The sequence below is a fragment of the Lissotriton vulgaris genome, chromosome 2_1, assembly GCF_964263255.1.
Source record: "Lissotriton vulgaris chromosome 2_1, aLisVul1.2, whole genome shotgun sequence".
In the NCBI taxonomy this organism is placed as follows: domain Eukaryota; kingdom Metazoa; phylum Chordata; class Amphibia; order Caudata; family Salamandridae; genus Lissotriton; species Lissotriton vulgaris.
In genome coordinates this window covers 813,905,711-813,921,380 of record NC_141687.1, presented here as the reverse complement: position 1 = coordinate 813,921,380, position 15,670 = coordinate 813,905,711, and the positions used below count along the sequence as shown (strand labels likewise).

Below are 15,670 nucleotides of genomic sequence, written 5' to 3'. Positions count from 1 at the left end.
ATCATGGTTCTGCGTTTCTGGCGCGTAAAAGCTGTGTATAAGAACTGACATCAGCGCGCGAGGGCTGCGTCTAAGTACTCCGGCAACGTCGTCCCGACGACGACGATGGATGCGGAGCTGCAGACGACGCCTACCAACACGCAAGGGTACTGCTATGCAAAAGTTTTCGGATCCAGTCTGACTCCTGCAGATATTCTAAGGTAAGGAATCTAATACTAATTACTGTTTCTTACAGCTATATCATTACAGAAGGTAAGTAACTTGTGCGTTAAGCCATACATCTGCCACCACATTCCCTGGTCTGATGTAGACTGGGTACATTTCCTGCACGCTTTGTGTAAAGTACAGGAGTTTTAACCTTGATTCTCTAATGTGTTTGTTGTTTGTTTTGAGAAAAAAAGATGAAAACAACGAATCCCTCTGGGAAATACTCCCTCCCAAGTAGTCCCTTCCAGGGATTTTAAATAGTTTGCTGTGTAGACTTTGAGGGCATTTATTAAAGTATTAGACTGTACAGACCTGAGGTCACACCTTTTTAGTTTCCCCATGTTTTGAGGTAACCTCTTCTTGGTGATAACTGTATTGTATGGCCTATAGAGTGGATTTTACTTAAGCAAAGAGTAAGTTGTCTATAATGCCATCCAGTGCAGTCAGTCATTTGGAATTCTGAGTTTTGATTTTGCAAGGATTTTATCCTAGAATCTCTAAAGAGTTGGTTTATAGTCATGGGGTTATGAACATCCCATACTTTCAAGTATATTGTTACTCCACACAGACAAGCATCTGCATTTTTCCATATCCTATCTCCTTTTTAGGTCGAGGGACCGTAGCTCTCACTACGAAGCAGTGAGGGCGGAGTCCCGAAGAATTAATGTTTTGGCGTTAGGGGGCTTGGAACCCGCCTCTCTCCTCCATTCTCCTCCATTGGCTGGCTTCCTAAACGGAGGCCAGCCATTGGAGAAGGGAGTCACTCCAATAAGCCCCGTCTCTTTCGGATTTGGGGGCGTGTTTTTGGCGTTCTTTCCACCTGTGACGTCATGCTAAAATGACCGTGTGTTTCTCAGAGGCATTTCCGCCTCGCCTCGGAGAAACGTGGTGGTGTTTCCGGAGCTGCTCGCCTCCCTTCCCTTCTGCTTTCAGGAGCTGCTCGGCTCCGCTCGCCTCCCCCCTTCCCTCTGCCCTCCTCAGTCGCGCTCTCGTCTCCCCCCTCACCCCCCCCCTCTACCGCAGCTCTCCTCCGTCGCTCCCCCGGGCCCCCACCCCTCCACCTCTCCCTCCCTCTCCAGCGGCCATGCTGCCTCGGCTTGTGTGTAAGTCTTCTGGTGGATTACCACGGACTGTATGCTATGGTACAGCACCCCCGGAGGCTGCTCGTTGGTTCCTGGTGGGGCTTCTACTTTTAACCTACATCTCAAATCAACCGCCCTCTGTGCCAGCTTCGAAAGCCGAGTCTACCAGAGAATGATGCACGTGCTCACAGCTTGTAGTGCAGCGACGCCACTTCCTTCGAGTAAGCATCAGCCGATAGTTAAAAGGAAATACGTGAATGAATAAGGAGTTGTCCCACCCCTCCAGGCGCTGGAAGGCCACGACACGTGACCTGGCACCTGGAGGAGGACTGCCCTTGATGCTTCATCCTCCCGGATCCCAATAGCTTCCCAGGCCCCCGCTACAGCCCGGGACACATATTACAGTCGCAACATCCGGTGTCCGAGGCAAATGGATGTGTGCAAACACCCATGCGTGATTCATATTATAATTAAAAAAAAGTGTGGGCTTTCGGGACGAGAAAATGTATACGCAGCGGCTTTTCCCCGCTCATGCTCAATCAATGCCGCACCACTCCCAACTTCATGCTGCAATTACTTCACAATATAGATTTTCTCCCTCGCATCAGGAATGCCTTTGAGCCTTGATCCCTCCGTGGGTATACATTTACATATTTGCTCAACACAATATAATTATATCAGGCCAGCTCTGGCTATTAATTAAGCGCTCCTGAACTCATTTAAGTCTTGTCGGATCGTCAATTCGTTCATTAAAAACCGCTAACTGGAAGACAGCTGAGCTGTATTATTTTCAAGTGCGACGGGAAAAGAGGATGGGGCAGAAAAGGAGCGCGTTTGTTTTTTTTTTTAATCCCCTCAGTTCAGATGGTGGACTATTTCAAATAACCTTATGCTCGGCGCCGGGTGGTGTTCCATTTCCCAGGCTTGATAATCCATAGGCGTAGCTCAAAACAGCTGAAGAATAAATTTTAATTGGCCAAACTTGTATTTTTTTGTTTTGCTTGTCTATCAAGCAGACTGCAGCCCTGCAACAACACCACGAAGTGCGAGTTCTCTAGGAGGTATTTACAGCCCCAGGTAATCACCCGGCCATTTAGCGCTTCCACGCCGGTTTTCAATGCCTATTGGCGGCTGCTAGTTTACAGTGTTATGCATTTTTTCGTTCTCACAGAACTAAGGCACTACCACCGCTTATATTCCACGGCTCCACATCAGCTGTGTGACGTTATAATTATTACAAGGCATCCATTACCCCGCAGGTAATTACATTTCTCCTGTTCTCCCCATCAGTCAGATTTCCATTCAAGCCGTCTGCTCCGTAGTTTATATGCCTTCTGTTTCCTTTTCCTCTTGCAGACCTTTGTTATCACCAACATCTCAAATTCCCGGCTAGTATCGAGCCCTCCATACGCCCTGCAATAAAGTTGTATATCTAAAAGGAAATTTAATAAGATAAGAACTTACCAATACGCAGCGGCTATGTTTTAATCACCAGGTAAACATCTGATTCATGCTATAGAGAGCTCTATATTCGCCTTTGTACTCCATGTGAGGTGTCACTCACCAGATAAATATTCTTAGCTCTCTCCCAACTTTTTCCGTCTCCATTTTAATGCACGCTTGGTCATCATTTTAATTCCCAGAGCAATCTGCAGGCATTTCCACGTGCACAAAATCCTCTTTAACACCTGCTCCAGCTGCCTTTCTACTCTTCATACACTGACTACATCACACTGCTTGAAACGAGAATTTTACTCTGCAGGTCTGCAACCTTTGTTTTTCGTCGCTAGTCCTTAGACACTACCTCTGGTTGATTTAATTGGGCCACACTCCCTAGTCCCTCGGATAAAAAACATGATTTGACACTTAACATCTTTATTTTCTCATTTATGCTGTCCTAGTTACAGTACAATTTTTATAATTTATTTATACAAACTAGAGCGCCCCGAATCACCCAGTACACTCCGTCTGCAAGAATATATCAAAATAAATTTCGTCTGTGTCTCACACTAAAATTGGTGACAGCTAATTTCTAAACAAACCTGGCTACCACTAAGGAAAAATGTCCTGCCGTCTTTGCCAGGGTCGGACTGGGATACAAAATAAGCCTGAGCACCAAGATAAGTGTGCCTCATTAGCGAACCAGATCGTTAAAAAGTGACCCACTTGTGCAAATCAGTCAATTATTGTTCTTGTAAAGACAAACTGTAAAGACAAACTGTATACATGTTTTGCAAGGTTTGAGAGACTGCATACATTTTAGTTTGCTCCAGACAATGCTCGTGGTAATATCAGGAAAATCGACAGTAAAACCAACCCATCCAGCCATAAAACAGGGCCATGAACTTCTAGAAAACCGGCCCACAAACTGTCAGACCAACCCATTTAGACACTGCCTGGTTGCCCTCTAGGCCTGTCCAACCCTGGTCTTTGCCATATTTCTTGAGCAGTGCAATGCCACCTTGGTATGTACAGCTCTTTTATGAGGTGTAGAAGCTGGGAAGTAACTCTGTCTTCTGTCTGTCATCATATCCCTAGTCAAGACATAGAAGAATGACCTTTCTTCTTACTTGCCACGGTACTTTCCTGCCCATGCCTACTTCCACTGGTGAAGCAGTGCACCTATCAGTCCATTCTGATCTGTGCCCCTGCATATGTTTGCCCCTGGATGGTGTGCCCTGTGCTACATGCTTCTCCCTGGCGCCTCTGCCACCATGCTACAGTACACCCATTTATGTCCCAGATTCACTGTGTCACCATGGCACTGCCCATCGTCTATGCCTCCTATACCCTCTATGCCACCATGGCCCTGCACTCTCTTGCTTCTTCATAGGCCTTCACTACACCTTATTTGATCAATGTTTCCTCTGTGCCACCTTGACACAGCGCTTGCTGTCTGCTGTCCCTTCGCAACACTGCCCAGCCTCGCTGCCTGCCACATGCCACCTGTCCACTTTGTCACCATGCTTCTCCCTGCTTTGATCCCCCCGTGCCACCAAGCACACCCTGCTCCTGACAATTTTCTCCTGCCATTTCATCACGCCATTTCATCCAGACCCGCAGACCCAGTCCCCCCACGCAGCAGCCTGCCTCTTTTCGCCCTCTGTGCCACCGCTGGTAGTCTCTGCCACTCGCCCTGTGCGTCCGTGCTTCTGCAAATCTCCTTACCTCTGATCCCACTGTGCCAGCTGGGCACTGCCCACCCTCTCTGACGCCCTCCCTCCTATGCTAATCTCCTTCTACTCTTCTAGCAGTAGGGCACCGCCCACCTCCTGACATCGGCGTCTCATGTGCTGGCATGGAGGTTACCCTGGCTGCACCCGGTTTGCTGGCAGTGCCACTCTCTCTGCGTCGATGTGTGCATCGTCCTGCAGACAAAAGGTTTCCCAAATCTGCTTACAAGTCTGGTGGGCTGTGTTAATTTTATCACTGCACGGTGGCCAGGCGTCTGAGATTAGCCGGGGCAGTCCGAGTTTTTAACCTTGGATGTTTTATGTAATTATAGGCTACAAATGTCTGTGTTTTCAAAGAAAATTCACTAAGCACGTGGAGAGGATTATCGTGTGGGTTTATATAGCCCCCTTGTAAGAGTAATTTATGTAACGCCGATCGCGCTGCTCACAAACTTGCATTTTATGCCCCCTTAGACTTAGCCTCCCTGTTGCATATGTTCCATGGTTGCGAGTACATTGGCACTACTCATGTTCCTTTCCGCATTCGACGTAAAGCACTTTTGTGAAAGCGCTACACAAATAGCGGATTTTTATTTTAATAAAAACAAAAGGTGCGGTGTGCATCACCTGCTTGTTTTATGGTCATGGGAAGCAGGTGCTGTGTGTGTGTCTGTGTGTCTGTGTGTGGGGGGTGGCTCTGTATGTGTGGCTGTGTGTGTGGCTCTGTGAGGGTCTGTGTGTGTGTCTCTGTGTGTGTGGGGGGGCTCTGTGTGCGTGGCTCTGTCTGTCTGTGCGTGGCTCTGTCTGTGTGTGTGTGCGTGGCTCTGTCTGTGTGTGTGTGCGTGGCTCTGTATGTCTGTGTGTGCGTGGCTCTGTCTGTGTGTGCGTGGCTCTGTGTGTGTGTGTGCATGGCTCTGTGTGTGTGTGTGCATGGCTCTGTCTGTGTGTGTGCATGGCTCTGTCTGTGTGTGTGCGTGGCTCTGTCTGTGTGTGTGCGTGGCTCTGTCTTTGCGTGGCTCTGTCTGTGTGTTTGCGTGGCTCTGTATGTGTGTGTGGACGGCTCTGTGTGTGCTCTGTGTCCGCGAATACTCTCTAATGCTCACCTATTGCCATTGTAAATGACAATACCATTTATTTAAAAAAGAAAAAAAATGTAATGAGCAATGCCAATAGCTCTACCTTTTAATAATGCCGAGACCATTGCATTGTAAATGCTTGTTACAATCTCGGCCTGACTCCAGTTAATTAACATCGCATTGACTATCGGTCAAACTACTTTGGCTGTAACAGTATATGATTATATACAAGATCTAATTGTTGGGAACCACCACGTTTCTTTCTTTCCAGCACTGTCCAAATAGGATAGTTGTCTCAACGGTGGAAAAAACATATCCACTGCGATAGCTGGCTGGCTAGGTACTAACCCCTCATTTGAGTTAATCGAAGGCCACCCCACTCTGTGTTTGTATATAATTTAGTCATTGTCCGATGGAGTCCAAGTCCCCTCTCCACTCAGACTGATATTCTAATTCATCCTTTCTCCTTTTTTTACCCTGATATGGGTTTTTGGGGGGTAGATGCTCATTCGCTGGGCCTCAGAGGTGGTTTTAAGCATTCCATTTCATTGCCTGCATGTACATGTGCTGGCCAGAACACAGGAGAAGGTGATCCTGACTGTCCCTTATTTCAGTAGGCATATATGATGCACGCTTCTTAGACTTAAAGCCCTTCATCTCCCTCTTGGGTCTCACATTCTCAACAAAAAAGTAATTTAACTTCGCATGGTGGCTTGGATATTAGCAAGTAAGGTGTGCTAAGGAGGGCTTACTCGAGGGAAGTAGCTTTAGACATTCAAACCTTAGGCTGTATATTGTCATTGAAACCATTTCGCTACATGGTTTAGGACAAATTAGTTGCATTATAGGTCGGATATTCTGACCTTCCTGAGCGATGGAATCCCATGGCTGATATGTCTGTTCACTGAGTGGTCAGTCTGGTTTGCATTATATACATTTGTTATTGTGTATATCATTTAGTAGTGTAGTAGTGTGTGAATTAAAGTACTTTTTTATTTCTAAACTTAAAAGCTTTGAAAGGCCATTGATCCATAAAGTGTTATGTGTTCAACCAAGTTCTGAGTTTTTACTCCACTCTACCTCACTGAGTTAGCTTTCGACAACTCTGCTCTCGACTCAGAGAGTCAAATGGGAAAGGATGTGCAAGGTGATCAGTGGCGGTGCAATAGTAAGTGGTCCAGAGTAAAAGACTCCAAGGTCCACAACTGGAGCTAAGTAATTGCCCCATGACCTTACCCTTGCCAGAACAGTTCCATAGTGTCGGTCACCTTACACTATATTCTGTTAAGCACCTCAATTGCAAATAAGGCAGTGGGGCTAATGAGATAATATACAAATATCTCTATTTTTAGTACAAAAATACATTTTACTAAATGTGCTTGACAAAATATAATCAGGTAACATAATCAAAGTTTCGAAACCCGGGATAAAAAATTAAAAGATTATTGTGATTTGCGCTATATAAAATTTTTACTCTACAGGAGGCCTCTATACTTTTGTTCAACAGTCTTTTGGTCTTTGTTTTCTGTTTATAAACTTTGATTATGTTACTGGTTTATTTTCCTCATCATATCGCCATTGAGCAAGCTCACTAACTGCCTAGAACTGAGTCTTATACACATTTTCACACTTGCTTACAGAGCAGTAAATGTCCTGACTCCCACTGTCTCTCTAGCATCATTACCACAACTAATCCACAAGGCAAAAAAGGAAGATTATATTACTAATCTACTAACTATTTAACTTTAATTTTTGTTCCAGGGTAATGTGCTACTCGCCGCAAAGAGTTTCAACGCCTCGTCCGGGACAGTAAATGCTATATAAATTCAATTTACTATTCAATCCTATCTCTGTACACACCTTCTCAAAACCTACAATACGCCAATCTCAGCTTTGTGGCCAAACCTCAACCAATGTGTCCCACTATCTTTACTCCTTTTTGTTTTTGTGACTACTTACCACATCCAGTCCACTCGTTAGTAGAGTCGAAATCAGCACTGAGCAATCACCTAGCTTAACTTCAAAGAAGATGGTGAGAACTCCCCCGCCATACTGTAACTATCTATATTGCACACCTGCATTGTTATGCTAGGTCATAGGTCACAGCTGTATTTAAATTTCAGTTGTCCCCTGTTATACCCCCATATAACTTGTGCAACCAACTTGTACAACAGCCGTTACATTGCTTAAACTATATGAATGCCCATCCTCGCTGATCTGCTCTTATAGTTGCTTTGTACAAAAATATTAATGCTGTGCTTAAATTAATAAATTCAGCGCCCTATTTGGCATATAATTAAAGTTTGGAAATTGGTCAAAACCAAGTGGGGTCCTTTTGTTTTGTTCAAGACGTGCCTCTTTCGTCATTTTTGGTGGAGTTTACGTCTTCAATAAAGATGCCGGTAAGAGAAATTGGGGAGGGCTGCTGTGGGTGAGGTCAGAGACGTTATTGCTAAAATATTGCTGGGCCAGACTGTCTATGGATGAGGTGGAATGTGATCTTTGATTTGATGACCACAAATTGGCAGCTGAGCAGTTTCAGTGACAGTAGGGAAGGTAGTTGGATGTACAGCCATCTATCTATACCCACAGACAGCCTAATCCAGTCTTCGGTGAACAGAAGCTGTCTGATTTATGAACCCTACATTTGCTCTATTCAGTTTCACATCTGTGATGAGAACTCCTAAGATTAAACAATGAAGGAAAATCACCATAATGTTTAAAACTCCTTTTTTAAGCACATTTTACATTGTGTATGCAGTGGTTTGACATGAAATTTGTGTCTTTTCAGATGAACTCAGCGTGAACGGTCAGTACCAGTGCCTAGCAGAATTGTCGACAAAACCAGTTATTATTTGTCATGGAACTGGAATCTCCTGTGGTAACGCTCACAATGGTGCTGCCCATAATGCATTGCAATATTTAAAAATTATGGTGTTAAGAAAATGAAGTTCAAGCTAATACAACAGAATCCTTGAAAAACGACGCCATTCAAAATCTTTCCCGGTTGAGCGTTTTTGTATTAGTGAGGGTTTGTTTGTGATGTGCAGAGTATGTATTAGGTAGAAAGAATAATGCGTATGTAATGATGTAACCAAAATGTAACGGTTAACTTGGCCATCGTATTTAGTATCATTAGGGATTAATGTATCGAATGATTCTCTTAATTGAACTCAGTATGACGTACATAAGTAACAAGTACTCGAGCATTGAAATGACCCCCATTTATGAAATATTTAATCAGTGGTGCAGCTACTTGCAGAACAAAAACGTATGAAAACCTTTTTGAAGGAAGTACTATACACTTGTCACTATAATAATGGCTTTAATTGAAATAGAAAAACAACTTTAAAAAATAGCTATTATACATTTTTCCCCCTTGTTTGTACTTTTCCATTTTATTTGCCGTTATAGTTTATTATAAACTGTGGCCTTTTATAAGTATGTAACTACAGAAGTGAGGTTTTTTTTGCCTCTCAGTCTATATTAATTGTGTGTTGCCATTCTCTAATAAATTGTTTTCGATAAGGTTTGTTTATTTCAGTTTTTTAAACTGTTACTGATCAGGAGATCAGGTTTTGCATTGTGACACTGCATCATAGACGTTGTTTGAAGTTTAACTGTCACATTTCAGAGCAACTAGGTGCTTCTGGTGAAAGTTTCTGTACAATACGCTATCTCATGGATCAAAGACCCAACCTTGGTCTATAACATATCCTCGTAGACCCACTATCGAGGTTTGCCTTACTCGTGTAAACGCTGTTTCTAATCTGTTATTTTTCCAACTACGACTCTTGTGAGGCTGCTGCATTTATTCTCTTACTGATACGCGAGGACCTGGATGCCTAATGAATTGCAGTTTAGGTCACATTCATATTTCTCGTTCAGAGAGTGGATAGTCTCAATCCAGTCTGAAGGATAGAGGTCATCTGTTTATGCAGAGACACTGGGACATGGCACTGCCTAATTGGTAAACACATCACATGGGTCATTAATTGAGAAAGCCTAGAATCTGACCTCTCTGTTTACACTCTTGATTGGCTTAAAGCCGACTGTTTTTCAAAAGTGTATGTACAACGCTCACTTGCTATGAATAAATTACTTCTTTAATTTTCCTTAAATTTACCCATCAGCCTCAAACCAAGATCAACCTATCTTGGAATAGACAAATGATTTTCAGCATAACATTGATATGATTATTTACTACTGACACAACACCTGTAAATGTATATGTGTGTGTGTATATATATATATATATATATATATTATATATATTAGTTCCAACAGTTCTCCATGTGAGCAAGACGAAAGCCGAAACGCGTTGTTTTTTCAGCTATTAAAACTTTATTTAGCATATTGGAGTGTCCGAGTACTTTCTGATTACTAGCGGAGAACTGTTGGAACGAAAATTGGGGCCTCCGGTAGCCCGAACTCGGACCGCCCATGACAGTCTGGTGTAATCCTTTAACTGGAACGGTGGAGGGAATATATATGTTCGAGGCATATGAGCTGCAGATTACACACTGTGCATAGATGGCCACCTAGTGTTGGGCCCGGATGTTTGCAGTTTGTTTTTGTTGTAGAAAAGTCTTTGGAAGTCACAGGACAGGTGACTCCTCCTTTGGATCATATTGCGTTTGGGCATGGGAATGGTCATTGGCTCCATCCCCAGAATGTTTTTTTCCGCCACCGGGCTCGGATGTGTTTCCAGCACTCCGTGTTGGAACCGATTTCCTTCGACGCGCAATCCTCACCAGCTTCCAGAATTTATTTTCGAACGTGTTTCCTGTCGACGCTACTCTTCAACATCAAAGATTTCGATTCCGATCGTCGACGACGGCCTCCGGGCCTAACTAGGCCTCGACTCCAGCTCATGGAAAGGACGCCATTTAAAAAGTGTACTCAATGTGGGTCGTAGTTTCCCCACACCGACCTTCATGAGGTGTGTAACCTTTGCCTCTCCCCGGAGCACGAGGCCAGAGACTGTTTCGCTTGTGCCTCTTTCCGCTCCAAGAAGACGATCCGGGAACGAAGAGCTAGAAGAACAATGGCTCTATCTTCAGCTTAAATTCCAGACGACATCTTCGCAGAGGGCTTCGACGTCCCAGAAAAACATGGCGTCGACAGCATCTCCGAGACAGAAGATTCCGAAGTCAAGAACATCACTCCAGCACAGCGGGTCGTAAGTAAGACTCCGACCCTTCCTCGACACAGTCAAAAAAAGGCTCCGGTCACACCCTCAGGCTCGGGTGCACACTGAGACACTGCTTCTACTGCCCCACCTTCGGGCCTGGCTAAGAAGCTAGTTAAGCCTTCCGGTGACTCGGGCTCGAGTCGGCCTCCCCACGGTGCCGGCGCACACCTACCGGCACTGAAAAAGACACCATTTCCAACCACGCCGGCATCGAAACAATCGATGCCGAAACATACCGCCACTACCTCGGCACCGAAACCCAGGTCGGAACCAAGCAAACATGCTTTGGATTCAAAAGAACACCGGAACTGAAAAAAACATCGGATCCGAAAAATGCACCGGAACCGAAAAAACCATTGGAGCCGAAAAAACCCTCGGAGCCGAAAAAGACTCCTGCTTCTCCTGTTAAAGACAGTGCCAAAAAACAAAAGATGCTACTTTGGTGCCAAAACCTCCCTCCGCACCAAAAGATCAGCCTCCTGCAGAGGACTTATTTCACCCAGACCCTGCACAAAAGACTCTGGTTAAAGGCCCAATCCCTAGTCGATTAACTTTAAGTTAAAGAAAAACGACCACTGGATACACCTGCACTGGCTCCTCATCCAAAAAAGGACATGGCTACCTCTCCTCTAAGAGCTCCTTCCCCTCCACCCATGCCATCACCACCTGTGCCCCTACCACAACATTCCCCTACATCCTCTATCGAACCAGATGATGACAACCGGGATGATAGCTCTGATGATATAGGGGGTAACCCAGATGATCCATCTATTCCTCCAGGCTCACCTGACCCGTGGGATGATTACAACACCCCAGATATCCCGAATGTCCCTCAAGACGACATATACCCCTCTAGGCCTTCCCCACCAGAAGACACTATGGTCTTCAATCAATTAGTACAAAGAGCTGCGCAGTATCATGGGGTGGACATGCATACAGACCCTGTAGATGAAGACTTCCTAATGGATACCTTTGATAATGCACAAAGATCCTCATCCATTTTACCCATGCTTAAAGGAGTGATTAAGCATGCTCCTGAAGTCTTCAAAGACCCAGTTAGAACTTGGGTCATAAACCCACAAATAGAGAAGAAATATAAAGCTGCCCCTTCCGACCCAGCATATATTAAAGGCCCAGTACCACTAGACGCGCATGTGGTTTCCAATGCACGCAAAAGAGCAAATTCACAAGCATCAGGTGAAGCTCCCCCACCAGATAGAGTCTAAGCTACTTCACGAATCGGGAAAAAGAACTGCGTCTCAAGCAGCAAACATGTGGCGCATTGCCAATACACAAGCATTATTGGCAAGATATAGGGCACATTATGACGAATTAGAATCATTAATGCAGCACCTCCCTGATGAGTACAAAGATAGAGCAAATGAACTAATCCAAGTAGGGAAAAATATTACAAACACTTCCATTCGTTGTGCACTTGATGCAGCAGACACTGCCAGAGCACCAGTGTTTTATTGCGTGGACATGACTGGCTACGTATATCAGGGTTCAAACCTGAAGTCCAAAGTGCTATACTTAACCAACCCTTTGAGCAGCACTTATTCAGACCCAATGTAGATGTATCCCTTGAAAAGATGAAAAAGGATACAGGTACGGCCAAATCTATGGGAGCCCTGCAGTCGCAGGCTCCCAGACGTTCATTTTGCGCTCATATTACAGAGGCGCCAACAGGGGATACTCTTCTGACACACCTTCTACCTCATACAAAGCCCCCACACAATCCACCTATAGTAGGGGCTACCAAAGGGTTGGTTACAGAGGTAACAACAATTAAAGCAGAGGTAAAAACAACAACTCCCGCTCTGCATCTACCGCTGCCCAATCACTCCCCTCCCCCGCCCTATTCCACTCCTGTTGGGGGAAGACTACAACAACACTTACCAGCCTGGGAAAACATCACATCAGACAGGTGGGTGCTTCAAATAATTCAGTCAGGTTACTGTCTAGAACTAACATCCACTCCCCCCCCAAACATACCACCCAGGTAGCGTCCAATGTCACAGGAACATTTGTCACTGCTTAGGCAGGAAGTGATATCCCTCCTGCACAAAAATGCAATAGAAATAGTCCCTATGCATCAGCAAAACAAAGGAGTATACTCCCTATATTTTTTAATCCCAAAGAAGGATGGATCTATCCTAGACCTCTAAACGTTTGCATACAGTTCGATCATTTTCATATGGTCACACTCCAACAAGTCCTTCCGCTCCTGTTACAAAGCGACTTCCTTGTCACTCTAGATCTCAAGGACGCCTACTTTCACATTCCTATTCACACAGAGCACATAAAATATCTCAGATTTGTGCTGGACAGGCAGCACTACCAGTTCAAAGTGCACCCATTCGGAGTCACAACAGCACCAAGGGTGTTTACCAAATGCCTAGCAGTGGTAGCAGCACACTTAAGACCGCATATTCACGTCTTCCCATACCTAGCCGACTGGCTCATAAAAGCTAGCTCATATAGCCAGTGTGTACAATACAATCACGCTACGATTCAACTGCTCCACAACTTGGGATTCATAGTAAACCACACCTTCACACATACAACAATATGTCGCCGCTACAATAAACACCCAACTAACACTAGCCTATCCCTCTCCAACCAGGATAACAAATGTACAAACTCTCCTAACAAGATTCAAGCTACAAAACTCGCTTCCAGCTCGATTGTTCATGCAGCTCATAGGAAGGATGGCATCTTGCATATTTATAGTACCTCACGCAAGACTGCAAATGCGTCCACTTCAAGAGTGCCTAGCACGCCAATGGAACCAGGCTTGTGGTCAATTAACAGACATAGTGTTGGTAGACAGTCGGACTCATCGCTCTCTGCAATGGTGGAGCACCAAAAACCTTTCAAAGGGTCGACCGTTCCTAAAGCCAGTTCCTCAGGTAATCTTGACAGCGGGCGCATCGCTCTCCGGCTGGGGAGCTCCTATACTGCATCAAACCATGCAAGGCAGGTGGACACCGCAACAAAAGTTACTCCACATTACCCACTTGGAGTTACTAGCTGTTTTTCTAGCCCTAAAAGCATTCCAAAAACAAGTATCAGGCAAAGCTGTCATAGTCCGCACAGACAAATGACAGCCATGTACTATATAAACAAACACCGAGGAGAACACACTCTGCAGCTCTCTCTTAGCACAGCAGATATGGAGATGGGCTATACCACTAAAGATCTTCCTCTTAGCCCAACACGTTCCAGGAGTACAAAACACCATGGCAGATCTGCTAAGTCGACAAACACAGCAGATCCAAGAGTGGGAACTTCATCCACAAGTTCTTCAACCGTTCTTTCAAATGGGGGGACAACCTCAGATAGGCCTCTTTGCCACCCACGAAAACGCAAAATGCCCAAACTGCGCCGCCAGATATCCACGTCCGCTGTCCAAAGGCAATGCGATATGGATGAACTGATCCGGAAAAGTTGCGTAAGCTTTTCCTCCTCTCCCACTACTTCCATTAGTGGTACGCAAGCTACAGCAACATTCCCTAACACTCATTCTAGTTGCTCCAACTTGGGACAGACAACTGTGGTACACCACACTGCTGCAACTATCTGTGGTACCACACCAAAAAGTAAGCCTATCTCCATGCCTCTTAACACAGAACCATGGAGAGATTAGACATCCGGACCCAGCTCAGCTCAACCTAGCGATCTGGCTCCTGAAGTAATAGAGTTTGGTTACCTCAACCTTCCTCCAGAATGCATGAACGTTATTAAAGAAGCCAGACGTCCCACTACTAGAGCATGTTATGCTGTTAAGTGGAAACTGTTTGTAACCACATAAATCCTTTAGATGTGTCTATTCAACACATCATGGGATACCTATTACACCTTCAAAAGTGTAATTTAGGTGCAACGTCTATCAGACTACACCTTGCTGCCATTGCAGCTTATTTACAAAATAGACAACATCTATCTCTTTTTAGAGTACCTGCTATAAAAGCTTTCATGGAAGGACTCAAAAGAATAATCCCGCCCAGAACGCCACCTTCACCATTGTTCTCACACGGTTAATGGGACCTCCCTTTGAACAGTTACATAAATGTGAATTGCAATTGGAAAGTTGCTTTCCTAGTAGCTATTACTTCTCTCAGAAGAGTCAGTGAACTACAAGCATTCACCATTCAAGAACCCTTTTTGCAAATGCATCATAACAAAGTGGTTCTAGGCACTAATTCTAAATTCCTTCCAAAAGTCATTTCACCATTCCATCTAATCAATCTGTTGAGCTGCCCGTATTTTTCGTACAGCCGCAAACAGTTGCAGAAAGACCTCTACAGACCTTAGATGTCAAAAGAGCATTACTGTACCACATCGAAAGGACACAAACTTTTCGTATAACTAAACAACTTTTTGTGTCTTTTTCACCACCATATAAAGGCAACCCCATATCAAAATCGGGGATAGCTAGGTGGATTGTTAAATGCATACAAATATGTTACCAGAAAGCCAAACTCATGTTAACAATTCCTCCGAAAGCCCATTCTACAAGGAAAATAGGGGCTTCAATGGCATTCTTAGGGAACATTCCCCTAGATGATATATGCAAAGCAGCTACATGGTCTACACCGCACACATTCATAAAACACTATTGTGTAGATGTGCAAAGTAAACAACAAGCCACTGTGGGCCAGGCTGTACTAAAAACTCTGTTTCAAGCAACTGCAACAGATACGGGTAGTCGCCGCTAAAGGTGGGTACTGCTGTACAATCTATACACAGTGTATAATCTGCAGCAATCTGGGGATGGAGCCGATGCTCATGCGCAGTAAAATCCAAAGGAGGAGTCACCTGTCGTGTGACTTCAAAAGACTTTTCTGCAACAACTAGGTGGCCATCTATGCACAATGCGTAACTCTGCAGCTCTTCATGCCAAGAACAGATGCATACTGGTAAGTAGCATTTTCC

The 15,670-nt window shown here is 44.7% G+C and overlaps 1 protein-coding gene across 1 annotated transcript in view; it reads left to right on the top strand.

Annotated features, from left to right (window-relative positions):
- The window catches only part of PRKRA (protein activator of interferon induced protein kinase EIF2AK2), a 217,108-nt gene extending 208,042 nt beyond the window's left edge, over positions 1 to 9,066 (top strand). The window contains exon 8 of the mRNA XM_086956202.1: positions 8,330 to 9,066. Within this exon, the coding sequence (XP_086812328.1) occupies positions 8,330 to 8,487 (158 nt within the window). The 3' untranslated portion in view covers positions 8,488 to 9,066. The remainder of the gene's footprint in view (positions 1 to 8,329) is intronic.
- Positions 9,067 to 15,670: the final 6,604 nt, after the last annotated feature.